The sequence below is a fragment of the Protobothrops mucrosquamatus genome, unplaced genomic scaffold (genome assembly GCF_001527695.2).
Source record: "Protobothrops mucrosquamatus isolate PMUCROS unplaced genomic scaffold, P.Mucros_1.0 scaffold2341, whole genome shotgun sequence".
NCBI classification, from domain to species: domain Eukaryota; kingdom Metazoa; phylum Chordata; class Lepidosauria; order Squamata; family Viperidae; genus Protobothrops; species Protobothrops mucrosquamatus.
Window position 1 is genome coordinate 12336 of NW_015388422.1, and position 17054 is coordinate 29389.

At 37.4% G+C, this 17054-nt stretch overlaps 1 protein-coding gene across 1 annotated transcript in view; it reads left to right on the forward strand.

Annotated features, from left to right (window-relative positions):
- The window catches only part of LOC107295441 (guanine nucleotide-binding protein G(i) subunit alpha-2), a 33773-nt gene that overhangs the window by 7185 nt on the left and 9534 nt on the right, over positions 1–17054 (forward strand). Inside the window, exons 2-4 of the mRNA XM_015824754.1 lie at positions 319–447; positions 14015–14144; positions 15834–15987. Of these exons, the coding sequence (XP_015680240.1) occupies positions 319–447; positions 14015–14144; positions 15834–15987 (413 nt within the window). The remainder of the gene's footprint in view (positions 1–318; positions 448–14014; positions 14145–15833; positions 15988–17054) is intronic.

A 17054-nucleotide genomic window follows, 5' to 3' on the forward strand; every position in this document is an offset into this window, starting at 1 on the left:
CTGGAACAACCACGTCTTGAGGGCGCGGCGGAAGGAAGGGAGATCAGGAATCACCCTGATCTCTGGGGGCAGTTCGTTCCAGAGGGTGGGAGCTCCCACAGAGAAGGCCCTCCCCCTTGGGGTCGCCAGCCGGCACTGTCTGGCCGACGGCACCCTGAGGAGACCCACTCTGTGAGAGCGTACAGGTCGGTGGGGGGTATGAGATAATAGCTATGCTGGCTGTGAATGATAGCGCTTACTAAGCTGGTATATAGTTTAGTACATCTTGAGGACATCAGGTAAGATAGTTCGTTAACCCCAACATTTTTTTTTCTGCAGCTACCTGAATGATTTGGAGAGGATAGGCAGAATGGATTATATCCCAACCCAGCAAGATGTGCTGAGAACCAGAGTGAAGACTACAGGCATTGTAGAGACTCATTTTACCTTCAAGGACTTGCATTTCAAGTAAGTTCATAAAATTATACTTTTGGGGGTTTTTTTGACAAAAGGAACTCATTGCAACCAAAGAATGAAGTTGGATTTTGGCTCTCTGTGCATGTAATGCAGAGGTACCATGTTATATGCATATTGTATATTGTAATTTACAATATTGAATATTGTAATTTATAAGACCTATATAATATTTAAACCGCTGCACATTATTACTTAAATGTACTGGGAGGATGTGGGGCTTGTAAGGTTGTGAGTGCAAAAGCAGGAAAGATCACTTTTATATACCAACAATTATTCTGAAACCATTAGGTACATTTGCATGTGAATGAATGGTGTATATGGAAATATCATTCCTCACCTGCTCTGAGCTTTAAACAGGCTGCTACGAACTGAGATATCCTTGACAATCTTAGCTGTTTAGTAATGAATAAAGACTTCTGGGAAGGGTGAAGAAGAAGATTGTTGTTCAGTTTTCCCCTTTATGAATGATATTTGGTAATTAAAATTTCAGAACTTAGGCTCTTTTGATATGGAACAGTTAGCATAATTTGATAAGGAGATGAAAGCAGAATGCGTCCCAAAACCCGTGCAGTATTTTCCTCTGCAATAGCAGATTTTGGGCTGATCTCATCCTTATTAGCAGCAGCATCTTTACTGCTTTCATCTGACATAACCCAGTTTGATCGTTGACAGAATTAGCTGCAGTCTTCTCTCAAGAAGTTAATATTCAGTACATTTAACTCCATGCAGCAAAAGGGAAGGAAAAGTAAATGGCCTTTTTTTTTTAGTTACCAGAGCAGGCTTTAGGAAGAACTTTAAAAAGTGTGTGTGCATATAGAAAGAACAGTTGTGATAGTTCAGAGGGAGATTTAGGTAGTGTGTACCAAATGAGTAACATCTACAGCAAAACAGTTGAATTTGTGAGAATTAAAAGCTCTCTGGGGAAGACAATACAGTGGAAAAATATTCCTCAGGTAAAGATGCCAAAGCAAAAGATCTGTTTCAATTTTTTGCTTTATCCTTGACTAGCGCTGATGACGTTACCTATGGTAGTTTGAGTAATGACCCAAAACAAAACGACCAAGCTCAAAGAGCATCAAGAACACCCCCTAAAGTCAGTTTGCTCCTCTTCTAAAGAACAGGGAAATAGAATTTTTGCTACCATTTTAGTACAGAACAACACATTTAGTCATCGTATTAAACATAGAGCCTTTATTATCTACCGAAAATTATACAATTGTCTTATAACTATTTTACACGAATAATTTAGAAGAGTTGAGCATTGCAGCATCATTTTAAATGAGTATGCTTTGCTCAGAGTCATTCCTGAAGGAAAAACAGGTAAAAATTGCATTAGAGAATGTATTAAAACCATTATTACAAGAAGTATTTTAAAAGTTATCATGTTTTTTTTTTTTTTAAAAAAAAATAACCTTTCCCATATCTCTCTAGGAAAGAAATAGGTAATTGTAGTGAAGAAAATTTGTTGATGCTAAGGAGATTTCAGCAAATGGCCCTTATCTTCATTTGACTTGGCACTTTGTGTGGCAGGCCAAGGGAAGGAAATTATTTTGAAATTATTCTGGTCTTTTGCCCTTAAGGTGAGCTACATTTAAATTTGCAATCATTGGAATATAGAAATGAAATTCTTCAATAAAAAGCAGTGAGTAATGAACAGAGTGCTATGACATATTTTCATTAAAAAAAAGTAACATTTATATTTTCCACCAAGACTTGGCTGGTTTCTCTCCATTAGTATTCCTTGTCTCAGGAAGGCTAGGTCCATATTACTCCAGAAACGATTACTTGACTTCTGATGAGTGTTTTATCTTTCTCTTGTCAGTAACACCTCTTTTTTATGGAGTTGCTTTTGATAGATATTACCAAGCTATTGAAAACAGGCTTGTCATAGCATTTCCCCTTCTTTGCAAGATACTTACAGTATCATTATAGCAATAATTAGAAGTCACATTTAGTATAGTTTCGCATACATATTTTCATATTATCTAAAGATATACACATATATTACTATATTACCAGATGGATGGATGGATGGATGGATGGATGGATGGATGGATGGATGGAAGGAAGGAAGGAAGGAAGGAAGGAAGGAAGGCTGTTTTTAAAGTTGAAAAACTATAAATTTGGGGTGAGCCACTCATTAAGTAGTGACACTCAGGTTAGATTCCCATTTATGGAAAATGTGAAAAATCACGCTACAGTTATTAATTATTTAAAAGATCGATGTGCCACTCATTATCTTAATGATTTTGAGTGGCTTACAAACATACGATAAAATGTGTAAAAACAACATTAAAACATGAAACCCAAAACTAGCATTTAAAGTCCAATCCCATAACTATTGTGGCACTTTCTAAATCGTGTAATCAGGAGATTTCTTTCTATATCAGTGACATTGTTCCTTAAAAGAGACCTCACATGAAGAAAATAGCATTGGAGTCAAATGCTTCCATAGCAAGAATTTTATGAGATGTTGTATTAGACCTGAGAGTGAGAGATGGATTATGTGGGAATAGGTAATTCAGAAGAAATTTTGAGCACTTTGAATTGCATACAGAAGGCAACCAGCTACTAGTGATACTGTTTCAATATTGATATGTAATTTTTCACAGAGACGCCATTCACTACTTGGCCTAATTGCAGTTTCTGGATTTTCTTCAAAGGATGGCCTACAGTGACCTCATTAAATTAAATGAGATATCTCTCCTTCAGATAGAATTGTACCTATGCCAAAGTGGATAAACAGCTTCTCCTCAACATTAAAATCATTTTGCCAGCATCATTGCTAGATCCAAAAGGATCCCAGGCTGCAAATGCATGTATGTTTCTTAATGAAGATGACAGCACAGAAGACATTTGTCTCCCAAACCATGAAATCCACCTGCTGAAATCAGTAAATCAATTTATTTAAGTTTAATTTATTCTCTCACACAGTCATTTACAACTTGGAATTACATCTCACGTAAGCAAAATCATTAGAAAAGCTGGCAGGGAGGTTTGCCAGTTCCTCCAATAAGTAACTCACACCCCCTTACCTGAGAGCAGCCTGCCTGCCCAGCCGTGTTCTTACCAGGCCTCATGGGGCACTCATGTATCTTCTCCAACTCGGCAGCAGCCACCCCCAGCCTCACCACCCTTACACCTTGCCCACAACTTGCTTGCTGTTGTTTGCTCGCACCTGCCTGGGACTTGCTTAATAATGGTAACAAGGAATGCTGGGATTGCCATCACTAAGTGATGCGGTCACATGGTGTTACAGTTTATGACCACATCACTTAGTGACTGAGATTTTGATCCAAATTACCCTTGTTAATTTGAAGACTACCCATATCTGTTGCAGGAGATGTACTGTTTTAGCCAGTATACTTTCTGTTACGAGTACTTTTCATAGCACTGGCTGGTGCATGCTCTTAGCTGCTATAAAGTCAATGAACCCAGAATGATTTATTTCCACACTTGATGCATTCCTCAAGTATTTGCTGATACATACACATATTTGATCACAGCAACCTCTTCCAGACTGGAAGCCAGCCTATTTTTCTGAGGCAATTTATTTTCTGAAGTCTTTGTTTATCTGTAATTAATACCAGGGTAACCCAATGATAGTTCTTGCATATCTGATTGTCTTCTTTATTGAAAATGTGAACTTTTATTGCCTTTATTTCCTCAGTATGTCAGTTCATTTGGAGGAATAAATGGACAATTTAGTGTATCACCACCGAGTCTGCTCTAACATTTTTCAAACTTTTTAAATTGATGGGTGACAGCTTTTATTTCAGAGATTCTGAGCTCACATTCTTAAGTGGTTCCATCTGGGGGGTTAAAAACAGGGAGGTTATAAAGGAGCTGGAAGTATTCGTGCCAGTGACCAATCAGTTCAATTCTAACCCTATAAAAGTGTCATCTGTCTTTTGGATGTTGTTATGTATGCTTTGAAATTTACCTGTGGGGGTCTAAACAGTGCAATATTTATGGAAATGTGTAGTTTCTTGAAATTCTTCTGCAATGCTATTCCAATAGGTAGACCATACTGCTTTCAGGCAGGTGTAGAGTTCCTTATTAAGCTGTCAATATTGTATTATAACTTTGGATTTACATTGTTTACCCTTTGTCTACTATGTTAGGCATTCATTTGAAATCCATGTTCATATTCACTATTATAATATAGAAAAAATTATTTGGTGCTTTTAATTATTTCTGAGAACCGTAGCATTCAGTTACTTACATCTTCCGTACATTCAGGGATACAAATTGGTTGGTGAGCATCATTTGGATAGTGTTTGGGAGTGGCTGCATTAGGAGCAGTTGATTTGAGTTGTAGGATTGTACATAAAAAATTATAGTTAGAACTAAAATCAATGTCTCTCATTGATCAGACTTCCAGGAATGATGTTCAAAACCAACAGTTGCTAAGAAAATAGTCAAGGTCTGATGTATCTTTTCCACTGAGTGACCTCTACCTTAATTGATATTTTAGTGGGTGCTGAAATAAGTTGTTTCTAATTATTAATTCATTCGCTGCTGCAAATGATAAGCAGCATAGGCCATTGTCATTTGTTCAGTAATTCCCAGCCTTTTTGATTGCTGCCAGCGTGAGCATTATTCCAGTCACCAGCAATAAGATTAATTTCTTTTAGGTAATGAATTCAGGATAATTTGTAACTGTGCATAGAATTGTTCTTTTGCCCTATCTGTGCTTATTCCTCTAGAAGCCAAAGTTGCAATTATATATGATTTTATTGTTCCTGAAAGGGGCAAAACTGCCAGTCAACTCCAGTCTGTTAAAGTACTGTTCCAGTACTTTTGGAAACTACGCAGTCTATAAGCAAAGCCAACACTCTGCGTGATTCTAGCCAGCAGAGTAGAACAAGATCATGTGGAAATTTCCAGATTAAGGAAGTCACAATTGTGATAATGCCACAATTTAAATTTTATGCCACATGGTTCAATCAAAATCAATCAATCAATCAGAATAGAGCTGGAAGGGGACCTTGGAGGTTTTCTAGTCCAGTCACAAACTATTATTTCACAGTGTCTTATCTGGAAGCAAGTTCAGACATTTCTAGTAACCAATTTAAGATGTTTTCTTGACTTCATAGTTTTGCCTTTTGTCTGGCCAGTTGGATGTTTTTCATCAGCATTGTGACCTCAGTCATCAGACTGTGCTGACACATTCACTAAAGGCCTGAACATATTATTATTTTCAATCTGGCATTTCTTTTCCATTCCCAGAGGTTCATGCCTGTTTTTAATGGTTCCTCAACAGGAAACCAAGCCCCTTCCTTTATCTGGAATTGGGAATAGATACAGTTCCCTGCAGGTGGATTTACATTTGTCATAGATGGGAAATATTAGGGATTTCTATCTATGACGAAATGCAAAATGATACAATTTAAAATTGTGCTGCAACTAATTATGATATTAAATTTAAAAATCATTCAAATCTTTGAAGAGCAAAAATCTGGCCTGCAAATCCTTCATCTGGAATAAGGCTTCAGAAATTTTGTTTATACTATGGTAATCTTACAAGTTAGACTTCTGCCATCTTCCCAAGTATACGTAACTAGCTAATCCCTCTTTAGGTTTTGAATTCAGTTATGCTTATTTCTGTTTGCATTAGGAGAAGAATACTAGCCTTGCTATTAGCTTTGCAAGTAGTCGAGACAAGAATCACACCCAGAACATTTATTCAAAAGTTAGTAGATTGCATTACATTAATACATTAACAGAATCTTGCAATTTTGAATATACATCCTCTTCCTCACTTACCTTTACAATCCAAGAAACTAGGGAGGATTCCTTCTGAGATGTTTACCATGCCTCTTACCTGATGGTTGCCTAGTTTATGATTCTCCCCCCTCCCCACATATTGTTACACTTACTCACTGTTCACAGATTCAGTTTTCACAAACATGTAAATGAGTTATGCAGCCATTCCATAAGCACACTTCATTTATATTTTAAGACTTCTCGAACTATGTCATCTATAATTGCAGCTTTATCATTTTTAAATATTTCACAACATTTATGATCTCCTTTCATCATTCTTGGACATTAGTACTTATAACATTTGAATTAGTTCCATTTTCTTGACATCATTGTAATACCCCTGCAGGTCTCCAAAGGTTCCTTACCTTAGCTTCATTCCCGATTATTATTTTTAATTCTGTTAATTTGCTGGAGAGTCATTGTTTAATTCTCTTCACCCATTTCTAAAACCATTTTTCTTTCTTATCAGAATCATTCTATTTTTCTTTTTATTTTAATTGTTACCTGATTTCTTTGACAAAATTCTTTACAATTATCTTGTTTTTAAATTGCTATATATGTTATCAAAATGTCACTTCTTGTTTTTGCAGGTTTCTATGATACATTTTCTCCTCTCATCTATGGCCTCTCTCACTTCATTATTCCACTCAACACCATTTAGTATGCTCCTATAACTACAAGACTTCAGTGTCACTCTGTAGTGCAGTTCTTTTCATTCTTTTCCAAATTTCCATATCCTTTTTCTTTATATTCATTTTTTATTATTTTCATTGGGTCTTTTAAAGCTTTCTCATATAGGATTCGTATTTTCTCTTTTAGTCACTGTATTTTCACGGTAATTACTTTCCTTTTCTTTCATCCCCAAATCCAATAAAAAAGTAGGCTATATTCATATTCAGAATTTCTATCCTTCATTAATGTTTAAAATGTTGCAAATAAAATCAATAATGCCTTTAGATTTGTATTCATTCATTTGTATTTCTGTGGTTATGTATGAAAAAAATATTCTGCTTCAGGCAAGTATTTGAAGTACACATCCTTTTTTTCTAATCAGATGTTCATTATTCATTCTTGAGTCTCTAAATGGCCCAGTTTCTTTTTTCTTTTTGTACTCTTGTTAACTTGTTCCAGTCTATCTATTCGTGTTACCTAGCGGAATATTTTTTTCCCCAAGTTGTATCCTAGATTGGTGAAAAGAGAAAGTAAAGCAATTTACAAGTCTGAGAGCTTTGATTAGCATGTTGTAAATCTTTTCCCTAGTAGCTGAGGCAGAGCTAAGGGCTGGTAATTTAGAGAGAGAGAGAGAGTAACAAAGACTTGGAGAGTTCAAAGAAAGGTTGGATGCTTCATAAATTATGCTAATGTCTCAAGCTGCTAGCTTGAAGATTTTGAATTCAGAAATGCCAAGAGAAATTCAAGACAATTTGTAAACAGAGCAAAACAGGACATCGTGGGAATACAGGTCAGGAAACAGAAGAGTTGTTCCCAACAAGGATTGGGGGTATGAAGCACGCAGGCCAATAACTGCCAAATAATATAATTAAATTATGACTAGATGTGGTTAATAAGGATGCTATTAGGGGAATCTTAAACATCATGCTTCTCAAGGGAGTTAGTTGGTTTAAGGTTATCCTGCCAAAAACCAAGAGTAATCAGTTGACATATGTATAATGAATTAACATTGAAAACAACATTTTTTTTCCCTGAGAATTATAGGTTGGTTAAGTTGCTTTAGTACATTTTTTTCCACTGGCAAAACTAGGAAGTATTGACGAGTATTCAGAACAATATTTGTGGGGCAAAGAACTTTTGGATAGTAATGGCAACAAAGAGTGTTCTTCTGCCTCCCTATCTCCCTGACTTATGGAAAAGCTGTTGAATACTTAACTGTAGAGAATCTGATATGGGTTTATTAAAATCCTGTTGTGTGTCATTTTATCAGGAGGAAAGTAGTATTTGCTTGTATGTCAGTTGATTGCCTAAAAATGGAATTCCCACTCAGTTTCCTCTCATTGTTCAACTGAATGGTTGGCTTGCTCCTTAGTGTCTGTGGCCTGTCTCAACAGCCATGTTAAGGCTGGCAGGAAGCTATTCTGAGAAAACAGTTGCAAGTGGCAAGAATTCATACAGAAAATTTTGGCAGGGTAGAAAGCGCACCCACAGCAGTGTTCCCCTTGCCAATTCTCAGAGCTTTTCTGATTCCCCCCAATTACTGACAATTTCGAGGCAGAGTCTACTTAATAATGCTCCAGGGTTGTTTTGCTATGCATTTAATTTTTTTACTTCAGTCTTTCTCCCGGAAGTTAGGGCTGTCAGGTGAATGTGGTTTTGCACACACATAGGCAAAATATTATAGTGAGAATTCTGTGGATAGTATTCATGGGGAAAATCTATCAATGTGGTTGTTAGGAATAAAAAAAACAATTTGATGGCACATAATCAGTCAAGTCTGATAATATTGTGGACTTTCTTGAAAGTTATTGGAGATTTGAGGAAAAATAGTGGCAATTTAATCAAGATCAAGACATTTTTAAGGTATTTCTTGAAATCTGAAAGTTACACCGGACAGAATTCTCTTCTGCCTGCCTTCAATCTCCCCCCCCCCCCCGTGTGTGTGTGTGTGTGTGTGTGTGTGTGTGTGTGAGAGAGAGAGAGAGAGAGAGAGAGAGAGAGAGAGAGAGAGAGAGAGAGAGAGATTGCCGGAGCTGGGGTGGGCACGGTTTTGGCATGACACATCCAGCCTGCAAGCCGGCAGTTTGACACCCCTGGTCTATGCCTATGCTGTTCCAAATTCTACTTTTGAGCAACATTTCTCATTAACCTAAGTTAAAAAACTGATTATCATTTCAGTTTGATTAGAGTGAGGTATTACTACACATAGAGGAGAATTATTAATTTTATTGGGGTGCAGAAATGTGACTGCCTCAAGTTCAGAAATGTGTCAAGTCATTTAGCCATCAAAAACTGGCTGATGGCCTCTGTCAAGAATAAACCACATATAATCTTTTCTTTTCCAAATCTTTGTATTAAATTAAGGAAAAATTCAGTCACAGATCAGAATCAGTTTCAAGGAGGATGTAGGATATTGAATTTATATTGAGTTAAAGTTTGGCACTGTTCTGTAAGATTGTATCTAGCATTCAAGGAGAACATAGTAGGATCAGTCTCTCTCTTGCCCCCTGCCTCTGCTGCTCACCCATTCCTGAAAACAAAATGTATCTCCAGCCATGGGTGACACTTACATTTCTTGGCTAGAAAAATGCAGAAATCAATGTATTAAAAAAAAAGAATTTTATGGTATTGGTATTGAACGTATTATATTTACCTTTCTTAAGTGACATACAACAAATCTCAGTATATTTAATGCAAATACCATAAAGTTGTTGGTTTTTCTTAATACATTGCTTTCTGCTTTTTAGTATTAGATGTTTTGGCCAGTTCATTTGCAATTTCTTGCAAAATGAAATACTCTAATACCCTTAAAATATTAATAGAAAGATTGAAAAGTGCTCTTAGAATAATGTAATATTTAGTCCTGGAACTATAAAATTTAAACATGAACATTAAATTACCGATATTAGCAGTGATATTGAGGTTTCCATTTATTCAAATAATCATTCAGATTTTACCAAGAATTCCTTTCCATTATTTTATTGATTCTGCATTTTTTCATGTATGGTTGGTATCTGAATTATTTTCAGTAATCCAAAGTGAAGATGCACGTTTTAAAAAAATCTTAATGTAATTATATCATGTGATCCTGAACAATTATACTTGTTTTTTCTATTTAAAGTATATATATTTCTAAAACTTACCGTATTTATTGGCGTATAACACGCACTTTTCCCCCCTGAAAATAGGGGGCAAATGAGGTGTGCGTGTTATACGCCGATATAAGGTCTCCGCCGCGCGGCCCCACCTTGGCCCGGGCAGCCACGGCCCTTCCCCGTCCTCCTGCTGCCGCTGCCGCCGTGGCCCTTCGCCACCCGGCCCCACCTCGGCCCGGGCAGCTGCGGCCCTTCGCCGCCCGGCCCCACCTTGGCCTGGGCAGCCGCGGCCCTTCGCCGCCCGGCACCACCTTGGCCCGGGCAGCCGCGCCCCTTCCCCGTCCTCCTGCTGCCGCTGCCGCCGCCGCCAACCTCTCCGCCGCCCGGCCCCACCTCGGCCCGGGCAGCCGCGGCTCTTCGCCGCCCGGCACCACCTTGGCCCGGGCAGNGGCCCAGGCAGCCGCGGCCCTTCGCCACCCGGCCCCACCTTGGCCCGGGCAGCCACGCCCCTTCCCCATCCTCCTGCTGCCGCTGCCGCCAAGCTCTCCGCCGCCCGGCCCCACCTTTAAGTTTTTTTCCTGAAATTTCCCTTAAAATGAAGGTGCGTGTTATACGCCGGTGCGTGTTATACGCCAATAAATACGGTAACTGTTTTTATTCTAGTTGTTAGCTGCTTTGTGTCATAAAGTGTAATATAAAATGAAATTACTCATATTAAATACCATGAGAAAATAATTACTTCTAACTTATGCAAAAACCGAGGATACTTTCATAAATAAATTACTTTTCACAACTTGTAGTCCATTTTCATATGTTAGAATAAAATATCCTATGGCACTTCAGATATAGTTGGATTAATATTCTGCTTAGCTATGTCAAGTTAATATCTACTGGAGTCAAGAACACTTGAGATGGCCATAGCTTTCTTAACCCTCAAGTAAATATTGCATAAGTATGTATATATGAACCTTTTCTTCCATCTTTCCTCTCCATTTTCAACAAACCCTACTGTACTTAAATAAAATGTTCTAATCAGTTCCACTCCTTTCAGCTATAGACCTTTGAGCAACTGCAAGTGTAGGGAAGTACATCAGAATTTCATCCAGTTATGCAAGATTCTAAGTGCTGTATAGCTGGGTCAATACTCTTATTCAGCACCGGCTAAGCTAGCTCCTTCCTTCCTTCTTTTCTTTGGTTATGACTTCCTAGTTCAGTGGTTCTCAACCTGTGGGTCGGGACCCCATTTGGGGTCGATCGACCATTTCACGGGGGTCGCCAAGCAAGGCTGTCCACCATTTTTTTTGTCCGCCATTTTTTTTGTCCACCATTTTTTCCCCTTTTCTGGTGGGTGCCTTACCTCCCTTGGGCTGGGCCAGCTGGTGGTTGGCCTGCTCCGTCTCTGCCGCTTGCCAGCTACACCTTGGCCGGCGCAGGGGGCGGAACCACGCATGCGCGGCGCTCCTGGGCAGGGAAAGTCCTCGACGTACGACCGGTTGGGTAGTCCTCGACTTACGACCGGTTTAGTCCTCGACTTACGACGGTTTAGTCCTCGACTTACGACCGGTTGGGTCGCGGCATTAAAAAGGTTGAGAACCACTGTCCTAGGTGTATATGGCTCCTTTTCTTTTTCTTTCTCTCTGTACCACTAAGTAGCTTAACATGAAACATTGCTCTGGCTATCTTTATGTTCAACGAATGAAAAGTTGTGTGTGTATGTGTGTGGGGGAATCTGTCTATCTAGCTATCCAGCTAATTTCCATTGTTTAAATATTTTACTTGAGTTATTTTTGAAAGCTTTCTTATTGTTCTTTTGAAAATTAAAGTATTAATATGTTTTCTTATGACATCAGTAGGCCCAGTTGCCATGCTTTACCTGCAGTCATTGGAATACTGAACCTAATATTTCAGCTTTCGAACATGATGATAAGATATACAGTCATACAAAACTTAATTGAGAACTCATCTAGAATTATAAAGGGTAATTTCTAATCCATTAGGGACCTTTTTATTCTTATTAGACAACTTAACGGTTCATTAAGTAACATGCAATATCATATGATTTCTTGATCCATTAGGGAGATTAAAGATTTTCCCTCACACAATTGTTGAAAATAATTCCTTGATTTATAGTCATATCCACTGTGTTGCAGCCCACACACTTTTTTGCAGTTTTAGCACAGAACAATTTCCTCTTCTTCCCAAACCGAGGTTGGAAGATGCAACATGAATTCAGAAATACTTCGCCAAATGGTCTGCAGCCATAACTAAGTAAACATTGTGTTCAAATTAGCTTCTATAAATATGCATATGAAATTTGAGAGGAGCAACCTAGGTTTCCAATTGATAACTGTTGATATTTAAACAAAAACACCAACTAATTACAGATGTCTGCAGATGTTAATAGGCAGTCATGACTTGAGTTTCAGGTGATGAAAGTTTAAAGCAGGTTCTTTCTTGGAATGAATGGAATACACACAAGGAAATGTCTATGGAGGTTCTCCGTCATTTGGGATACATAAAGGAAGTTGCCAAGCCCTTATACTTGAGACTTTTAGATCCAGGACAGGCTCTTAAACAGATGTTTCAGCTTAGTTGCTTTTGTCGTTCTTCATTTTCTGAAGAAATTATTTATTTTTCTTTTAAGAATTCTGCCGAACCTGAGTATATTTAATATGTATTTCTCTTGCTGATTACGGTGCACATTTGGTTTAGATTTATTTATATTTTGATCTTTTGTTATGCTTTCTTTGTTGATGTCTGGGTTGTTTTCTAAAATAAATAAAACAAAACAGGCATTTAAATATAATTTTCAATGTGTGTAGTAAGAAATACCTAAACAGTCTCTTTGATTTGATATAAAACTCTTAAGAAAGACCATTTTGTGCAGTTACCGTTCAAAAACATTTTTTCTTAGAATTATGTACATTCAAGAAGAAGCAGAGTCATTTCTTTTTCTATGCCTCAAGGCTGAATTACATGTTTCATAAAATGCACGATGTTGTCAAGTACAACAGCTTCATATGAAGTGCATCCCTCTCTTGGAATATGGAAAAATATTATCTTGTGGTAAATTGGCTTGATAATCTTCTAGATAGATTAGCCTTCAAATGCTGCTTAGCTTTGGTGCTTGTCCATATATTCATGCATCTGTCTTTTTGGGTATTCCACTCCCCCCCCCAGTAAAATAAGTTTTACAGTGCACCTAAAGGTGTTTTAAGGGAATCAAAATAGAATTGGCATGATTGTATTATTTATTATATTTGAAGTTAATTAGTTAGTATTCTGTTTTTGCTGAATAGGGGACTTTGTTGACTTTAAAGACAGTATACTGAACAGCCAAAGTGCAGTTTCCAAATATGGATTCTATATTATCTTCACAACTGGAAAAAATGTTCCCCATTTAAACACATCAAGAAATACTCCTAAATGCTATTTGTTCTTTCATATGTTGCATGGTACAGAGAAAATCCAAGCATTTCATCCCAGTTTAAACAACTGGTCTGTATAGTGGACCTTCTGCAAGAGTTTTAGACTGCATTACTGATTTACCTCAGATAATAACCCCTTATTTATAATTGTTTGGACTCAAATCTAAGCTAGATGAAGCCTAATTAGTAAATTGGATAGGGGAGTACTTGAGAATACCTGGGCTGAAAACTGGAAAGTTTTTTCAGCCCAGGTTTTCAACTGAAAAATCATACAAGCAGAAAAAGAGAATTCTATATTCTATACGGTTTCCATGGAAAGCGCATGGACAAGTCCATGAAGTCAGTAGGAGACACGCTTGACTCAAAGAGAACTTTATCTTTATTGAGATGTTTGTAGGGTTAGGTATGAAAATAGTATCAGCTATAGATTTAACTTTCAGGTTTTTTGTTGCATCATTAATAAATGAAAATTCATTGATTTCTTCAAAGTTATGTTTTGTTTCCATGTTTATAAATGACCTTTTTTGATTTTCAGTGAGGTGGTTGTTCTACAGTTACAGTTTGACATCAGTAACTCTGTAATTTTGCTTGCAGGATGTTTGATGTTGGGGGCCAGAGGTCTGAGAGAAAAAAATGGATCCATTGCTTTGAAGGAGTTACAGCCATTATCTTCTGTGTTGCTCTTAGTGCCTATGACTTAGTTCTGGCTGAAGATGAAGAAATGGTAAGGATACAGTCATAATAAATGAAGCTATCATACATCAAGTCAAATCACTAATCCCTTAAACTTAGTATTTTCTACACTTATTTGGCAGTTACTCATTAGTCTATTGTGCAGAATTTTTTTACTAGCTCTTCCTATGTCACCTAGAGATTCAGTTGTCTGCATGCAAGGCAGGTACTGTATCTGACCTATTCATTTGTCAAATGTCTAGCCTGTTCAACTCCAAACTTACTATATGAGTGGTTTCACAACTTTAAAAAGTAAACAACATTATATATAAAATGAAGATACTTTATATAAAAGCACAACAGTTGTCTAAAGGACAACGTAACATATTGCAACATATCTGCCACCCCCATTAAAATGTGCACTCCTGAAACGTTTTAATGCAAGGCCTCAGGAAAACAAGTTTTTAGAGGCAGCATAAGGGTGAAGATCACTTGGATCTCCAGAAGGGTGTTGCTCCAAAAGGCAGGTGTGATGACAGAGAAGGACAATTTTCTGGGTCTTGCTAGATGATTTTGTTTAATTGATGAGACACAAAGCAAACTGACTCTGTTGAAATGAACAGGATAGCTAGACACAATCAGAGACATAGTTGTCTTTAGGTGCTAGACCCAGTACCATGTAATGTATATAGATGATAACCATCACCTTGAATTGCAGCCAGAAGCTAACTGGCAACCAGAGCAGCTCATGTAGCAGGGCTGTAATATGGATATATTGATACTACTTATTATTGCTTGCTTCATTCTGTTCCAGCTGTAATATCCACGTGTCTTCAAGGGCTGCACCATCTAGAGCAAGTCCCCAGTGTTGTTCACAGTACTAGGTTTCATTTTGTGCATTATAACATCATAAAAAAGCAGAGTGTAGTTCATATTTATGGTACTGGTTGAAGAGTGCATGGGGTTTTAAAACTGCATGTACTGTACATGAAATATAGGAAACCTATTAACTGTCTCTGAGTATTTACTGATTTGTTCAGTTTATATGCTGATTTTCTACTTGCGTGGGTATCCAAGGCAGCTAACAAGAATTAAAATAAAGAAAATATTTTTTAAAAAAATAAATAATTAAAATAACACTTTTTACATTTTGTTAATATAAAAAACTAACAAAAAGATTGCAAAAAAAGATAAAACAAACAGAAGGACAAAAAGTAAAAGGACAAAAACATCTGGAACATATAGAAAACAAGTTATGTCTTAATGCAAGCATTATACCTTGAACATGCAGAGTAAGATTGCTCAGCCTTTCATTTCACCAAAAGAGAGAACCAGTATATAAGCAAAGAGCAAACACCTGCATCAGTCCATGCTTGTAAATCCAGGTTGGCATTGTAGGTCCATGATTAAAAAAAAAGTAATATTTTTTATCTGCTCTGCCCTTCCTAAAGCCATACTTCTTTACATAATAATAATGCCTACATTTTAAAACCATATTTCGTCTTCCCCAAATCATCAACATCGACCTTAAACCATAATGAAATGATAATGGATGAAGCCTCTACCATGCTGAAGTATGCTTTCAGCATAATGAAGTTGACATCAGTCACTCTGAAACATTTTCTGAGGTGTTCAATAAATATAAGGAAAAGGTCTTTCGTTAACTTAATTTAAACATTATAAAAACAATATTCTTGCAGTAAGTTCATTTTTTGGCTGAGAATGTTCTCTATCTTGACAGAATCGGATGCATGAAAGTATGAAGCTGTTTGATAGTATCTGTAACAATAAGTGGTTCACAGATACTTCCATCATTCTTTTCCTCAACAAGAAGGATCTTTTTGAAGAGAAGATCATCCACAGTGCTTTGAGTATCTGCTTCCCAGAGTACACAGGTAAACATTTCCTTTTTTTTCCTTTCAAATTTGCTCTTATTATCTCCATGTCCTACATGGAGTTAATGATAGACTTAATTTAGCTTAAGAATAAAGCTGATAGAATCCTTTAGTTGCATTACAATGAATGTCTCCTTGGGTCAACTACACCCTGTAATGGTGCTCGGGTTCACTGAGGAACTGTGTTAAAAAAAACCAGTATGTAATCTGTTCTACAAATAATCCTCAGTTAACAATGATAATTAGAACTGGAATTTCTAGCACTAATCAATGCAGTCATAAAGTGCAATATCATGTGACCATATTGTTTAGCGATGGCAATCCTGGCATTTCCCTTTGTCATCATTAAGGGTTATGGGTCCTTAAGCAAGTCCCAGATGGTTCACAAGCGGCTGACTGACAGGTAAGGTATGGCGTGAACATGGTGGGGCTGGGGGTAGCTGCTACCATCTGGAGGAGGTGGGGGAAACAATTCATAAAGCAACTTGTAACCTTCCCTGTTGGCTTCCTTGTTGACTTTGCTTGTGGGAAACTGGCAGGGAAAGTTGCAAATGGTGATCACCTGACTTCAGGATGCTGCCACTGTTACAAGTGTGAGTCATTTGCCAAGCAATCATGTTGACCACAGAGGAGCTGGCATGGACAGAACTTCACGGACTGGTCATAAGTACCAGTCGTTCAGCACTGTCATAACTTTGAATAATTGCTGAATGAATGGTTGTTAAACAAGAATTATCTGCATTCCCTAATCATCCATAATACCAGTTAGTAAGCAAACCATTTAGGGGGAAAAATCTAAACCCAGAATAGGAACCTCTCCTGCTGTTCCTTCCATTCTCCAAACATACTGTAAATGAACAACTTTCACTTTCTTTCTGTACTTTCACTTTGAAAATGAGCCAAATTTATTAAAAATACTGAACTTCTCCACTATTTCAATTCCTTTGGATTCCTTTATGAATTTTCAAGACTTTTCTTTCATGTTCCCATCAATATTAGAAATAGTTTTTACTATTTGAAATACAGCAGGATATTACAATTTACCATGTATTTTCCACAGTATACCG